This window comes from Halichoeres trimaculatus, unplaced genomic scaffold, assembly GCF_033239565.1.
Source record: "Halichoeres trimaculatus isolate MK-OKI-2021-1 unplaced genomic scaffold, fHalTri1.1 fHalTri1_scaffold_2, whole genome shotgun sequence".
Classification (NCBI taxonomy): Eukaryota; Metazoa; Chordata; class Actinopteri; order Labriformes; family Labridae; genus Halichoeres; species Halichoeres trimaculatus.
This window is the reverse complement of record NW_027437180.1, coordinates 38,557,386-38,571,101: the sequence shown is the minus strand read 5'-3', so window position 1 is coordinate 38,571,101 and position 13,716 is coordinate 38,557,386. Positions and strand designations below refer to the sequence as shown.

At 41.1% G+C, this 13,716-nt stretch overlaps 1 protein-coding gene across 1 annotated transcript; it reads left to right on the top strand.

The window, feature by feature from the left end:
• The first annotated feature begins 2,515 nt into the window (after positions 1-2,515).
• On the top strand, positions 2,516-7,743 carry etaa1a (ETAA1 activator of ATR kinase a). Its single transcript, XM_074696137.1, has 6 exons — positions 2,516-2,839; positions 3,683-3,823; positions 3,918-3,985; positions 4,068-4,174; positions 4,668-6,196; positions 6,325-7,743. Exons 1-6 carry the CDS (start codon positions 2,698-2,700, stop codon positions 6,429-6,431), a joined length of 2,094 nt encoding a protein of 697 aa, XP_074552238.1. The 5' UTR covers positions 2,516-2,697; the 3' UTR covers positions 6,432-7,743.
• Positions 7,744-13,716: the final 5,973 nt, after the last annotated feature.

The window sequence follows — 13,716 nt, the reverse complement described above, 5'->3', positions numbered from 1 at the left end:
GGTGAGGGGCCGCTCCTATTTCACCTCAGACCTGAGTCATCCAGCTGGAAACACAGCGGCTCCCTACAGAGGACGCATCACAGTGCATGTGTTTACAAATTTTCCTCTTTGAATGCAAAAAAACAACACAGACACAGATACGGGTTAGACAGGCCTGACTGAACCTCTGCTCTGTTTGTCCTGGAGGGGGCGGGGTTAAAACCTGACGGTCTGTCCAAAGAAGCTCACAGACAGATTATTAATCTGACCTTTAGAGGAATAAATCACAAGACTTGACACCACAAACACAGACGGAGATTAAAGTTCAGGGACTGAATCAGCTGAGGAGACAGCTAGCAGACAGACAGCTAGCAGCTTCTACGTGTCACTGAAATAGGCCACGCCCCTTTTCATATCTACCTTTAGAGCATCATCAGCTGTGAACAGGTGAGTAAGAAATATGAAATCAAAGAGCTGACAGATCGGCTGTTTCAGTATCAGACATGATAACATGGGGCTCTATGGGGACTGACTCACTGTAGGAATCGGCCTCTAGTGGACACCTGAGGGAATGCAGCTTTACACAGCTACGTATTGGCTTCTTTGTTGCAAGGCTTCAGCCAGGACTTCAGGTAAATATGACGGATTGGACTGAATCCAGCTTGTAAGGACGGTGACAGAATTCTGAGATTTAAGGTGGAATTCTTGGATTTAAGGTGGAATTCTACAATTTAAGTTAAATTCTAAGATTAAAGGTGAAATAAATCTGGATCCTTCTTTGGTTTTAATGTTGTTTGTGAAATGTCAGGATAGTGAAGTAAATCAGGCGTTAAGATTTAATATCAAAAATTTAATTCAGACCAAATTTTAACTAAAGAAAACACTGTGACACGAATTAACAGGTTGAAAATAAACTTTGAAGACAGAAATCTTGTTTGAGATTTATGTGACCTTTATTTGAGTTTTGTTCGACCCACTTTGTTCCCTGAGAGACTTCTACCAAACCTGCAGAGCTCCTCCCAAAACTGATCATGGATCATTAAATAATCCCAGTAAACAACGTGAAATAATCCCAGTAAACAACATCACAGAGAACGGTATGATGGGAAGAAACAGAGAAAACACGAGTGACTAAATAAACTTCACATTTCAGGGGTTTGGGAAAAGCTGGTCTCATTTTGGAGAGAGAGCTTGTGTTGTGTGTGTTCATTTGTGCGTGTGCCGTCCAGCGGGATGTGACACGCTAATCTTCCTTTGGGGAAACGGCGGTGGAGGAGGAGGAGAAGGAGGAGGAGCAGGAGGAGAGCTGCTGCTGACAACTTCACAAACAACCCCTGCTGCTGTGGTCGGCTGATGGACTCGCTGAGGAAACACTCGGCTCTGTTTGATGATGTTTGATGAATCAAGTCTGAGAATTAATGAAAACTCAGATCTACAGCTGCTGTGTCTCCAGCGCTCAGTCCTGATGATTGTGAACGTGTTTCAGAGCATCAGACTTTAAAACACAACCCTTCAAACTCTGTCTGCATCACCTCAGACCTGTTTGGGAAGAAAATCCATCCACAAATTAAGATCTGAGACTTTAAATCTGTCTACACGCTGCTACAGGGGCAGCAGAGGGGCAGAGCAAAGACCTAAAGAAACCACAATACCCCCTCTTTAAAACTCTGATCAGCCCAGCAGCTTTGAAACCCAACTGAAAAATCAGCAATGAAAACACAGCACAACATGAATCAAATATTACTGAATAAACAGAAACATCATGGTTGCTCTTGTGTTTTCAGAAATGTGATGTTTTACTCGTGAACTGAGCGGTTGCAAATGTAAATTAGCTTTAAGCTAACTGAGGTACAAGGCATCAATAGTATTATATGTACATCAAAAACTGTTCAGGGACCCTGAATAAATGAATAAATAAATTTTAAAAAAGTTTAAGTTTAAACCCTCAAAGGCAGATTCAAAAGAAAATCAAATGTGGATTTCTAAGGCCTTTATAAATAAATAAATAATAATTAATAAATTAAAAAAAATAATAATTCTATTAATGTTTTAAGTAAGCCTCAAGAAAAGCAAAATACTCTTTTTAAGGAGAAGAGATGGAATAAAAACGTCTTTCAAGTGTAAATTTAAATGATCAATGCACTGAATTTAATCAACTAATAGTTATACTTTTATATTATAGTGAAAAATTTGAGTAAACTGATGTTTAATGAAAATCAATGTCATAAAGACTGTTAATTCAGTTTAATGAAAAGACAGTGAATTCATTTTTTTTCCAGATAGCTTTCAGCTGTTATAATTTACAATATAATTCATCATTATTGTCTTTTTTTAAAATTGTTTCTTTTATATTTTTTATAGCCATTATCTTGTTTTTTTTATTAACTAATTATATTTTTATTTTTATTTTTTTGTCAGTGTTAACTATTTTTTTGTTGTTGCATTTTGTTTGTTGTTTTTTGTTCCGAATTTACAAAAGGATTGGGGTTCCGGTTAAATCTGACGTTATCGTCTTCATGTAACGACGCAGGCGCAGTGTCCGTGCAGCTTTGACGCTCCTGAACGCATCACTGAAGTGAACCCTGTGGGAATCAAGATGGCGGGACGTTCAAAACCTGAGCCGATACAGACCACTGTGAGCTGTAAACACCGGCTTTAAGTCCCTTTTTAACTCCCTAACGGTCGACTGACGCAGTAAACCGTTATCTAACCGTTGGTATGAACTTCCGCCGCGGGAATTTCGACCCTCCTCCCGCTCCGTGCCCCACAGAGGCGGCAACACCGAAACTAAACCGACTGAGGAGGAGCTACAGGCGGACTCAGACTGCGGACACAGAGCCTCCGAGCACCGAGCAGCTGGGTCAGTTAATGTTTCTCTGTTCTTTGACTCACCTGCTCTTATATTATACAGTCTAAGGTTCTTACACAGGATTTCAATACAACTTCCTGAGAGTGTGACAGGAACAAGTCCTGACAACGTCCCGCTCTGAGTGCGCTCAACCTTACACCAAACTCCGTTAAAAACTTCCTGAATTTTATGGTTCCTTTAGATATGTGAGGAAACATACACATTAGATAGAAAGTAATATATTGTTAAGTAATTAAATGTATCTTGCTTACATTCGGCATACATTAAATCTATCACATGTGTTATTTGGTCTCTTAAATTGTCCCTTGTAGTCCCCTGTATCAGCAGTGAGTCATGAAGTTCGCTGTTACCAAGAACAGCCCGTTTAGCGGGGTGGCATACACCGCTCAACCAAACTACATGAAAAAATTTCGCTATTTTAAGATTTCATGAAAAACCCAAATGCAAATATTAAATTAAATGTGTTTCTTGAAATCCTCAGTTGTCCCTGAAGAATTCGGCTTCATCAGCATCATAATTTTTTGTGTCATGTAAGATCTGTAGTGTTGTCCCATGTAGTTCATTGTATCTATTGTTGGGGGTGCAAGTCCGACATGTGACAGAAAACCAAACCACATATAAATTTCTCCCAGTTTCATGATCCCTTTGGATCCATAACTAAGCATACACCTGACAGCATGAATAAAGGTGTATCTTTGACGTGTTTCTTCCTGTGTGAGTGATGCAGACTGTTAGCATGGATGTTTCTTTACCTTTTTCCTGTGGTGCCTTCGTAAACTTGAGCTCTGCACGCTGTGCTTAACTGTTACTCTCTGTTTCTGAATCTATTCCTAGAATTCAAGACTCCAACCAGAGTCTCAAGGTCCAGAGGAGGCGGAGGTTTCAGCGTGGTGGAGTCTCCACAAAAGGACTCCGACTTTCAGCAGGACATCATCTGGGACGCCACCTCTCCCTCCCCGAACAGACTCAGCAGAGGTCAGACTCCTGTGGTCCATCTGTCACTCCTTAAATGCTGAAACTTTGGATTTTGGATGCTCAGTCTAACCAGCGGTTCTGGTTTTGTCCTCAGGTAAAAGAGGAAAGAAGCCCGCTGGACCCGTGAACATCTCTGAGATCGTCAGCAGGATCGCTCCGAAGGTCAGTGACAGGTCTTTATCCCTGGATCAGCCGATCAGATCCAGTTTTAACACCAGCTGACGCTTCTGTTGTGTTTGTGAAGCATGGCAGGCCGAAGGTGGCAGAGCCGACGCTGCAGCAGTGGATCGGAGACACCATCCCCTGCACGCCCGACGTCCAAGCTCCCAGACTAAAGAAGAAATCCCCCAGGTGGGTTCAGACCTCAGACCTGAGACTTTGATTTCAAAATTCAATTTTTTTTTCATTTCAATTACGAGTTTAATCTTAGAATTCTGGTTTTAAACTCAATCCCTGAGCCATAATCTGACAGTTCCAATGTTAATCTTAAAATTCAGTCTATAATCTCAGAATTTTCATCTTTTGTTTGAACAAATTTTGACTTTTTTCTCTGGATTTAAACTTTAACTTTATATTAAAGATGATAGTTTTGGAATTTCTGACTTTAAACTCTGGATTACTAAAAGTTAATTTAGACTTAAAATCATAACTCCAACTTTCCTCAGTTTTTCCGACCTTCAGTCAAATTTTCAATCAGACCGTGTTTCTTCTGTTTTACAATGAAATAAAATATAAAACGCAGAAAGATCGAAACAGGAAGTGACCGTCAGCTGATCAGATTCTCTCTGATGAAGGAAAAAAAGTTTTTAAGCTGCTTGTTTTTGTTTCTTGTGGCGTGTTGCAGACCAAACGGCGTGGACGACCTGCTGAAGCTGGCTCAGCGGTTTGACTTCAACATGTTTCATCAGGAGGAGGAGCAGGAGGCCGAGGATCTGCTCCAGCAGAGTCTGGAGCTGCTGTCCGAGGACATCCTGGGTTTTGAGGAAGAGGATCAGAATGACCCCTCACCGTCACTTCCTGGAAACCATCGACCTGCTGTGGGCGCCGCAGGTGGGACGGTCAGACACGCTGAGCTGGAGCTAGAGATGGACGACGATATGGACTTCCTGTTCGACGGACCGACCCAGCACCTGAGCGGGACCTTCAGCCAGGTGTCTCAGGTGAAGGTTCCTCCCAGTGCCCCCCTCAGAGCGCCGGTCAGTGCGCCCATCAGAGCGCCGGTCAGTGCGCCCATCAGAGCGCCGGTCAGTGCGCCCATCAGAGAGCCTATCAGAGCGCCGGTCAATGCGCCCATCAGAGCGCCGGTCAGTGCGCCCATCAGAGCGCCAGTCAATGCGCCCATCAGAGCGCCGGTCAGAGCACCGGCTTTCTCGCATGCGGCTGCTGCTTCTACCACAATAAAAAATTGCGCCAGGAACGACGACTTTGAAGACGACTGGGAGAACGACGATCTGCTGAACGACTCTTTGGTTCTGGAGATGACCCAGAATCCTTCGTTTGTGGCTCCCCAGCTCAGCTCCACCCAGAACCCTGGGTTTGACAGGAACCATCCCGTAACGGTTCCCGCCTGTGGGAGCTCTGGACCAGCGGCAGCGCCGGGTCGAAGATCGACCTTTAGGCTGGAGTCTAATCCTGGTTTCTCTGCTGAACGAAGCCAAACAGACACTGGGAAACAACCCAAGGTGGACTGTGGACCAGGATCAGCCGGTGCCGGCTCTCAGCGGAGTGGGTTTGGTTCTTCAGGGGGGGCGGGATCTCAGTTCAACTGGAAGAAACCAAACCCAGCGAGACCCGAGCCTCAGAAACCTCAGTTTGACCCAAAGACTCCTGTGACCAGCGCCAGGGTCCCAGAGACCGCTCAGAGCTGCCCACAGAGACCCCCAGCAGCTCCAGACCTCCTGGATGAGGACCTGAACTTCTTCTTCTCGTCCGACCCGGGCTGGGACGACGATGATGACCTGCTGTGTGAGATATGTGAGGACGTGGAGAACCAGATCCACGAAGGTCCCAACAAACAGGTTCTCCCTGTGTCCACTCAGAGAGCGGCCCTGCAGCCCGCCCTCAGGACCTGGGAAAACCAGACCCAGCAGCCGGCCAATCAGAAAAAGACTCAGCCGACTCCTCCCTCTGCGGCTGGAGGGTCTGGTCCACATGTAGCTCAAACAAAGACCGGTCCCTTCAGGTTCACACAGACTAAAACCCCCTCAGCGTCCAGGAACAGCTCAGTGTGTGAGCAGACCAGCAGCTGGGTCCAGACCAGCAGCAGGGTCCAGACCAGCAGCTGGGTCCAGACTGCACCGCCACCAAACGTTCACAAGGAGAAGTTCACCTTCAAGAGGCCCAACGGCCCGGTTTCTACAGGGACCAGTCAAGGTAAGAAGACCTGAACCTGAAACTCATGAATTCCAAAGGCGCTCAGAGTCCAGGACTTCTTCAAGCCCTGCTCTAATCTGACTCATGTCTCTCCCTGTCCCCCTGTTTCCCCCCGTGTCCCCCCTCAGTCCAGGGGAAGTGTTCGGCGGCAGAGATTGCACTGAAGAAGCAGCAGGCGTTGGAGAGACGACGACAGAAACTCCAGGCCACCCAGAACCTCCAAGCTCCGACCTGACGGGGAAACGAGTCCTGAGGCCACGGACCTGCTCAAGAGAAAAACCTGGACTCGTCTGTGGAGGTCAGAGACTCCGCCCACAGACAGATGCACGCTCGTCAGCTGTTTGATCAGCTGTTTGATCAGGAACCTTTCTTCTTCTTCAGGTGTTTTTCTCTAAAGTCTCTTTGTTTTTAACGTTGAGGTTCAGTTTTTATCCCGTCAGAGGAAGTGTTTCAGAGGACTTCCTGTTTCTCTCTGAGAGAGGTTAAGATCTGTTTCTGATGCTCGAGTTAGGCTGAGTGTGTCCATCTGTTCCCATGCGCTATGCTAAGCTAGGCTAACAACAGTCAGACTGTAGTTCAGACTCTGGGTCTGGAAAGTGAAGACGTGTGTTCAACCTGTGTTCTTCCTGATGCCCAGCAGGGGGCGACCTCACCGACCTGTGTACAGGTGTTTATATGAAAGTGTTTCTCAGTCTGAGCTCAGTTATCACCTCAGGAAGTCGTTCTGTGTTTTTTTTTTCTTTTTTTTTTGCTTGTTTGTTGAAAGTAGTTTTCTTCATCACCCCGATGAAAACAGGACCATCAGAGTTACAGTCTGTTGATAAGTTGACACCTTCTGACGCCTCGCTCCTTTCCTGGTGACACGTCTAAAACTCAAAGTGAAAGAAATCAGATAAATTTGAAGAAAACTACGAATTATTTTCTAACTTTCCGACATTAATCTGTATTTTGTTTTTAATCTTTGTTTTTAGTTCCTGTCAGGTGACAGTGTCTCAGAGTTAGTCAAAGAAAACTTTTAATGTCCTGAAAATTCAACACAGAGCTCTGGTTTGAGTGTTTGCAGTGTCAGTTTACTACCAGATTAAAAGTCAGTAGAATAAAATAAATCAGGGCGGTGTGATGATCCCTCTTTCTTTCACAAAAACAGCTGACTGAAGATTGGCCCCGCCCACTTTTAACCACATGCTCCAGCCCCCCAGCTCTGTTGTGTTCACAGACGTTAGAGTGATATTTATTTAACTTTTATTCTAAAGTGTTGAACTGCTCCTTTAGCACCAGATTATAATCTAATGTTTGTGAGGTTAGAGAGTATGAACAGGTTTAAGGAGGATTATGGGAAATCTGATGATTGGGACTGAAACATAATCTACAAAGAGGAAAAAAAAAATCTATCAGGACTAGTTTCCATTGGTGCACAAGACTAATGCTAAGCTAGGCTAACAAAGGGTTCTTATAATGACATGCTTTTTTTTGTCTGATGCACTTTAACTCTTTGTGTTTTAATAATAAAGATTTCACCGAGATCAACACAGACCAGCTCAGCTTCTTCATTTATCCTGGTAAAGGTTACCGCAATAAGTTAACCCCAGATAAATTAACCCCAGATAAGTTAACCCTGATAAGTTAACACCGAGAAGGTAACCCCGATAAGGTAACCCCGATAACAGGGTTCCTACGGATCCTTGAAAAGTCTTAAAAGGCATTGAATTCATAATTCTAAAAATAAGGCCTGAATTGGCATTAAAAAGTCTTAAATCCAAATTTCAGAAGTCTTAAAAATTTGAACACATTGGTAAGATTTATGTTAGTTCGAAGTAAAATATTAAGTAACGTTTATCTATTTTTCTAAATAATTTCCTGATTTACTCTCGTGGTAACATTGTGTAATCACAGTAGCGGAACTAACAAAACAGTGATGTGGTTGCACCAGGAACTTTTAAAACAGACGCATGTCTTGGTTCTACCTAGGGTGCCTGGAGAGAGAAAAAATGAGGAAAATTGGCAAAAAAATCCAAAAGTGGCTTTGGGAAATTGATTATGGCAGCAAAATTGAGAATTAAATTTGAAATCAAATTTCAAAACCCATGTTAAAATTTCAAAAATGGTTGTGACAGTGGCCAAAAGAGATGAATGGGGGCAAAATAGGCATAAAGTTGTAAAAATGGGGTTAAAAAAAGGTAAAAAGTGATGTTGTATGTAAAATAAACATTGGGTCAAAATTGCCTCTAACCCAGGTAATTCATGTGGTGTTTTTGTTTGTTAGTTTTGTTTGTTTCAATTGTGGTTTGTTGTCGACTTGTTTTTAAATTTGATTTCCAACGCCATTAAAAAAGTCTTAAAAAGTCTTAAAGTTAACTTTCCTTGAGCTGTAGGAACCCTGGATAAGGTTACCCTGATAAGGTAACCCCAGATAAGGTAACCCCAGATAAGGTAACCCCAGATAAGGTAACCCCGATAAGATAACCCCGATAAGGTAACCCCGATAAAGTAACCCCGATAAGGTAACCCCAGATAAGGTAACCCTGATAAGGTAACCCTGATAAGGTAACCCTGATAAGGTAACCCTGATAAGGTAGCCCCAGATAAGGTAACCCTGATAAAGTAACCCCAGATAAGGTAGCCCTGATAAGGTAACCCTGATAAGGTAACCCTGATAAGGTAACCCTGATAAAGTAACCCCAGATAAGGTAGCCCTGATAAGGTAACCCTGATAAGGTAACCCTGATAAGGTAACCCTGATAAGGTAGCCCTGATAAGGTAACCCTGATAAGGTAACCCTGATAAGGTAGCCCTGATAAGGTAACCCTGATAAGGTAACCCTGATAAGGTAGCCCTGATAAGGTAACCCCAGATAAGGTAACCCTGATAAGGTAGCCCTGATAAGGTAACCCCAGATAAGGTAACCCTGATAAGGTAACTCCGATAAGGTAACCCTGATAAGGTAACCCCAGACAAGGTAACCCTGATTAGGTTAACCCCGATAAGGTAACCCTGATGAACCTTATAAAAAAAAAGATTGCACTTAAAATGTGGCAAATGTTCAAAATAAACATTTTTTTGTGTCAAACATGCAATTTCTAAAATGTAATGTAGCCTAGCTGTTGCCATCTACCTAGGTCTACATGATCAAACACGTAATGGATAAATATATATCTTTTAAAATTAATGCTGGTTTAATCCATGCAGAGATAAAGAATAATCAGCATATTGTTTGACATTTACATAAAGAAGATAATGTTACTCTCTTCAAGATATAAACCTGAGATATAACCTATGACTCAACCCAGCAATCTTGTGACTCAACTTGAATTAAAAACCTTGTGACTCGAGTCGACTTGAATCAAAAACCTTGTGACTCGACTTGAATTAAAAACCTCGTGTCTTGAGTCGACTTGAATCAAAAACCTTGTGACTCGACTTGAATGAAAAAACCTTGTGACATGAGTCGACTTGAATCAAAAACCTTGTGATTGACTTGAATTGAAACCTTGTGACTTGAGTCGACTTGAATTTAAACCTTGTGACTTGACTTGAATTAAAAATTTGTGACTTGAGTCGACTTGAATTGAAACCTTGTGACTTGAGTCAACTTGAATTAAAAACCTTGTGACTTGAGTCGACTTGAATTGAAAACTTGTGACTTGAGTCGACTTGAATTAAAAACCTTGTGACTTGAGTCAACTTGATTTAAAAACCTTGTGACTTGAGTCGACTTGAATTAAAATGCTTGTGACTCGACTTGAATTTAAAACCTTGTGACTCGACTCGACTTGACTTGCCCACATCAGAAAAACTTGAGACTTGCTCTCGACTTGGACCTCAAGACTTGAGACTTGCTTGGGACTAGGATCGGAGGGACTCGTACAATTGCCTGGACGAGTTCTCAATTTCAAAAAGAAAAAGAAAAAAAATGTATATAAATGTGTATGTATATATTCAAATTGTAATGTTTTTTAAATTAGAAAATCTTTTTTTATGAGTTTTTAATTTAAATGTTTTATTTTAGTTTCTTTTTATAAACTGAGTAAGAAATAAAAAGTTACCTCTTTTTTCCAGCAGAGGATTAATTTTTTCTTCTCAGCGATCTAGTAAGATGACGTCAGCTCCACTAAACAAATCCTAAACTGACTCATGTGTGATGTGCATTTACATGTATGATGTATGATAAGTCTCCTTTAATAGACTGTAAACATCAACATCATCATGACTTTTTCATGTGATCTAGTATAAAATGAATTAATACGTTAAAAATTGAATATTTTTAAGTATTCAGGCTAAAACCCTGTTTTGAACCAGGCTGTAAACATTTTTCTTCCTGCCGTAAAGATCGGCTTCTTGTGTGGCTGTGTATGTGGTTTCTGGAGCTTTTGGGGCTACCCTCTAGTGGACACCTGAGGAACTGCGTTTTTCACAGTGACTGTATTTCTAAGATCAGAGAGACACTGAGGTTCCTCTGAGAGTTTTTGTAAAGGACAAAAAAAACTAAAAAATTTCTGACTCCAGCTTTAACTTTCCTAAAATAAAGAGGCTTTACTCACTGTTTGAGTGTAACCTGAGAAACAAACAGGTGTGTCTCATTTTGGTGAGCTGGAACCGCACACAGATCCTCTTACAGGTGTGTGTGTGTGTGTATCCCCTGATGCTCTCAACAAGGCGCTGAGGTGTTTACAGCAGATCCTGTTCCCCTGCAGGTGAGATGAAGTTACCTGAGCGTCTCGCTAACCTCTGGCTGACCCTGCCTCCCTCTGCTCCGTTAGCTCCTGACCAATCAGAGAGGAGCGTCAGGTGAGACAAGCCCACAGAGAGGACAGGTTTCAGTGTGTCCACGGTGTCATGGTGAACAAAGGGAAAGTGGGTCAGAGTCAGACGGCGTGTTTTCGGTTTCCTTCCTGACGAATGTTAAAAATGAGTTTGGACGTTTCTCCTACAGATCCTGGCTCCCGTCCTCCACAGAGCCTGACGCCGCAGACGCTGCAGACGCCGCTGGTTTCAGACTCTTTCATGTCGGCTGCTGTGAAAATAAATCTGGAGTCTAAATCACAAACAGATGAGCAGCGTTCCTGCAGCTTCATGTGACGGATGAGACTTTTAATCGACGGTGACGGCGAGAAGTGTCCGCCCTCTCTCACAGCTCGATGAGGAGGCGCAGTCTGCTTCCTGAACGCGCAGGAAGCCTCAGCTTTATCCTCCAGGGGGCGCTGTCTCCTTCACAGACAAACAGGAAGTGATGCTAAACGTGGATGAGGTTTCAAACTGTGTCATCGCAATCTTTGACATCACTGATTGGTTAGCATCATTAACCACACCTAACCAATCAGAAGCGTCCTGCTCTGTCCTTTGATCCTTTGGAGGATTGAACATTCTAGAATGTTAGATTCTAGAGTTCTGCAGCACTAAAGGTTTCTTAAAGAGACAGTAATTGAAATACAGTGTGAGGGGACACTCAAAGAAGCCACGCCCCCTAATGTCCTTAATCCTCAGGAGTAATCAGGGACATTTTTGTCCTTTCAGATCATTTTTTTCTTGATTTTTGACATTAACTTTGTTTCTGTTCCTCCACAAGAAATGATTTTTTTGTCTGAAAGTTTTTTTCAAGGAAAATCATAGAAATTACAAATTCAGTATTTTCTACGGTCAGAGATACACTGGGGTCAAATTTACGACCCTTTGAGGACAAAAATGTCCCCTAACAAAAACTGGTGAATATATTTTCTACTTTTATTGCTCAGGTTTTTTAATCAATGTCATAAAATATATCAAATATATAATTATTCAAATTAATTTTACCCTTTTTTCCATTGGATTACATGATGACACTGGTTTTATTTAAAAAAAATCAACATAAAATGAATTACAATATATTTTTATAAATTAAATGTTGGGAGGATTTTAAATATCAGGCTTAAATTTACAGAAGAAAAATAATTAAATTGTTTTTAATTTTTTTTTTTTTTTTGCATGGTCAGATTTTTAATTTCCGACCCCCTTAAGACATCAGAGGACAGAAATGCCTCATCTAGTCTCATCATAAAAAAACTGCTTATTAAAGCACAGTCGCTGCACATTTTGGAGGAAAAATGTTCAGTTTGACATTTTTACAGTTTACCATGAGACGGGACAATTTTCCCATTGTTCATCTAAACACACACACTCACATTTCTTGATGGGAAAAACTACTTTAACAACACAAATATGCATTTAAAGAGTTAAAAAAATCAAAATGATTAAATATTTAGTGTTTTATGGTTAGGGCCGAAGTTGATTAAAAGATGGAGGACATTTTTACCTCTCATGTCCTCATAGGGTCGTAAATTAAAGCGAATCAAGGGTTAAATTCAGCCGTACCGTCATCATGAATTGGACTGCAAACAGGTTTGTTGAACATGGGGCTCCATGGTACGGTGGCCCTGAAGGTCAACTGCACCAGCCTTTCATGATAAACAAAAAGAGTTTGACTGAAAGCTGAAATAAAGTCTTCACACATGAAAACATCTTGGTTTAATTTTTCTGGCTTCAGGAAACTTCAGGAAACTTCAGGAAACATGGATCAGGGTAAAACCGCAGAAAGTGACGTCGTCCCTGAACCAGGAGCCACAGACGTTAACAGACCTGTAGTTTTGTTTGGTCTTTGAATGTGGTCTCACAGTGACACCTGCTGGTGGAAGCAGAGCAGTGCAGCCTATCTGTGATGGCTGGTTTTTACATGTTTTGTGTCAAACTGTCTGTCAGGCTGTTTTCATGATTCAAAGCAAAGTTTGAGACTTTTCTTTTCTAACTTCATGTTGACATTATCCTTACATCAAACTAACACGAAACTTAAAGTGAAACTGTTCACACATTATTATCACAACTGATATTTAACTTGACACTTCTTACCTCACGAAGGGCTGAATTATGTCATCATTACATGAAACTGCTCATGTTTTGAAGAGAAAACATGTTTTTTTTAATCATAAACTGAATTATAGTGAAAACACATCTTTATAATGTAACTCTTCACTTTGAAAATAAAAAATGATAAATTTTATCGCTGAAATGTAGAAAATTACTCACGTAAAAAACTCATTATACGTCGTTATAACGTGAAAAATTCACGTAAAAAAGTGAATGTGTGTTTGATTTTAATGTTAGATTATTGACGTTATAAAAAAAATAGTTTACATTATTATTATGTGAAAAAGTTCACATTAAAATGTAATAACTCATCATTTTAATGTGAAACTGAAGTCATACAGTGATGACTTATAACATCACAACATAAAAGTGTTTACGGTACAGAGCAATGATTAATTTCATCACTATGTAAAAATAAATCCATAAAAAATTGTAATATTATGATGTTAAACAGCGTACATTAAAAATAATAACTTAAATTGTTAAACCATAAAAGTAATTATAATTTTTTTATGTCAAATACTGAAAGATAACTATTGTCATTAAAACGTGAAACTGTTTACATCACTAAACAATTAATTTAAGCTTTAAAATGTCAAACTACTTATAAAGAAGATAGAAGATAA

Bases quoted from the DNA above. Each gene is read 5' to 3' on its own strand.
- etaa1a (XM_074696137.1), top strand. From the start codon at position 2,698: ATGAACTTCCGCCGCGGGAATTTCGACCCTCCTCCCGCTCCGTGCCCC. The intron at 3,986-4,067 runs GTCAGTGACAGG...GTGTTTGTGAAG, and splicing joins TCAGCAGGATCGCTCCGAAG to CATGGCAGGCCGAAGGTGGC. The intron at 4,175-4,667 runs GTGGGTTCAGAC...GGCGTGTTGCAG, and splicing joins CTAAAGAAGAAATCCCCCAG to ACCAAACGGCGTGGACGACC.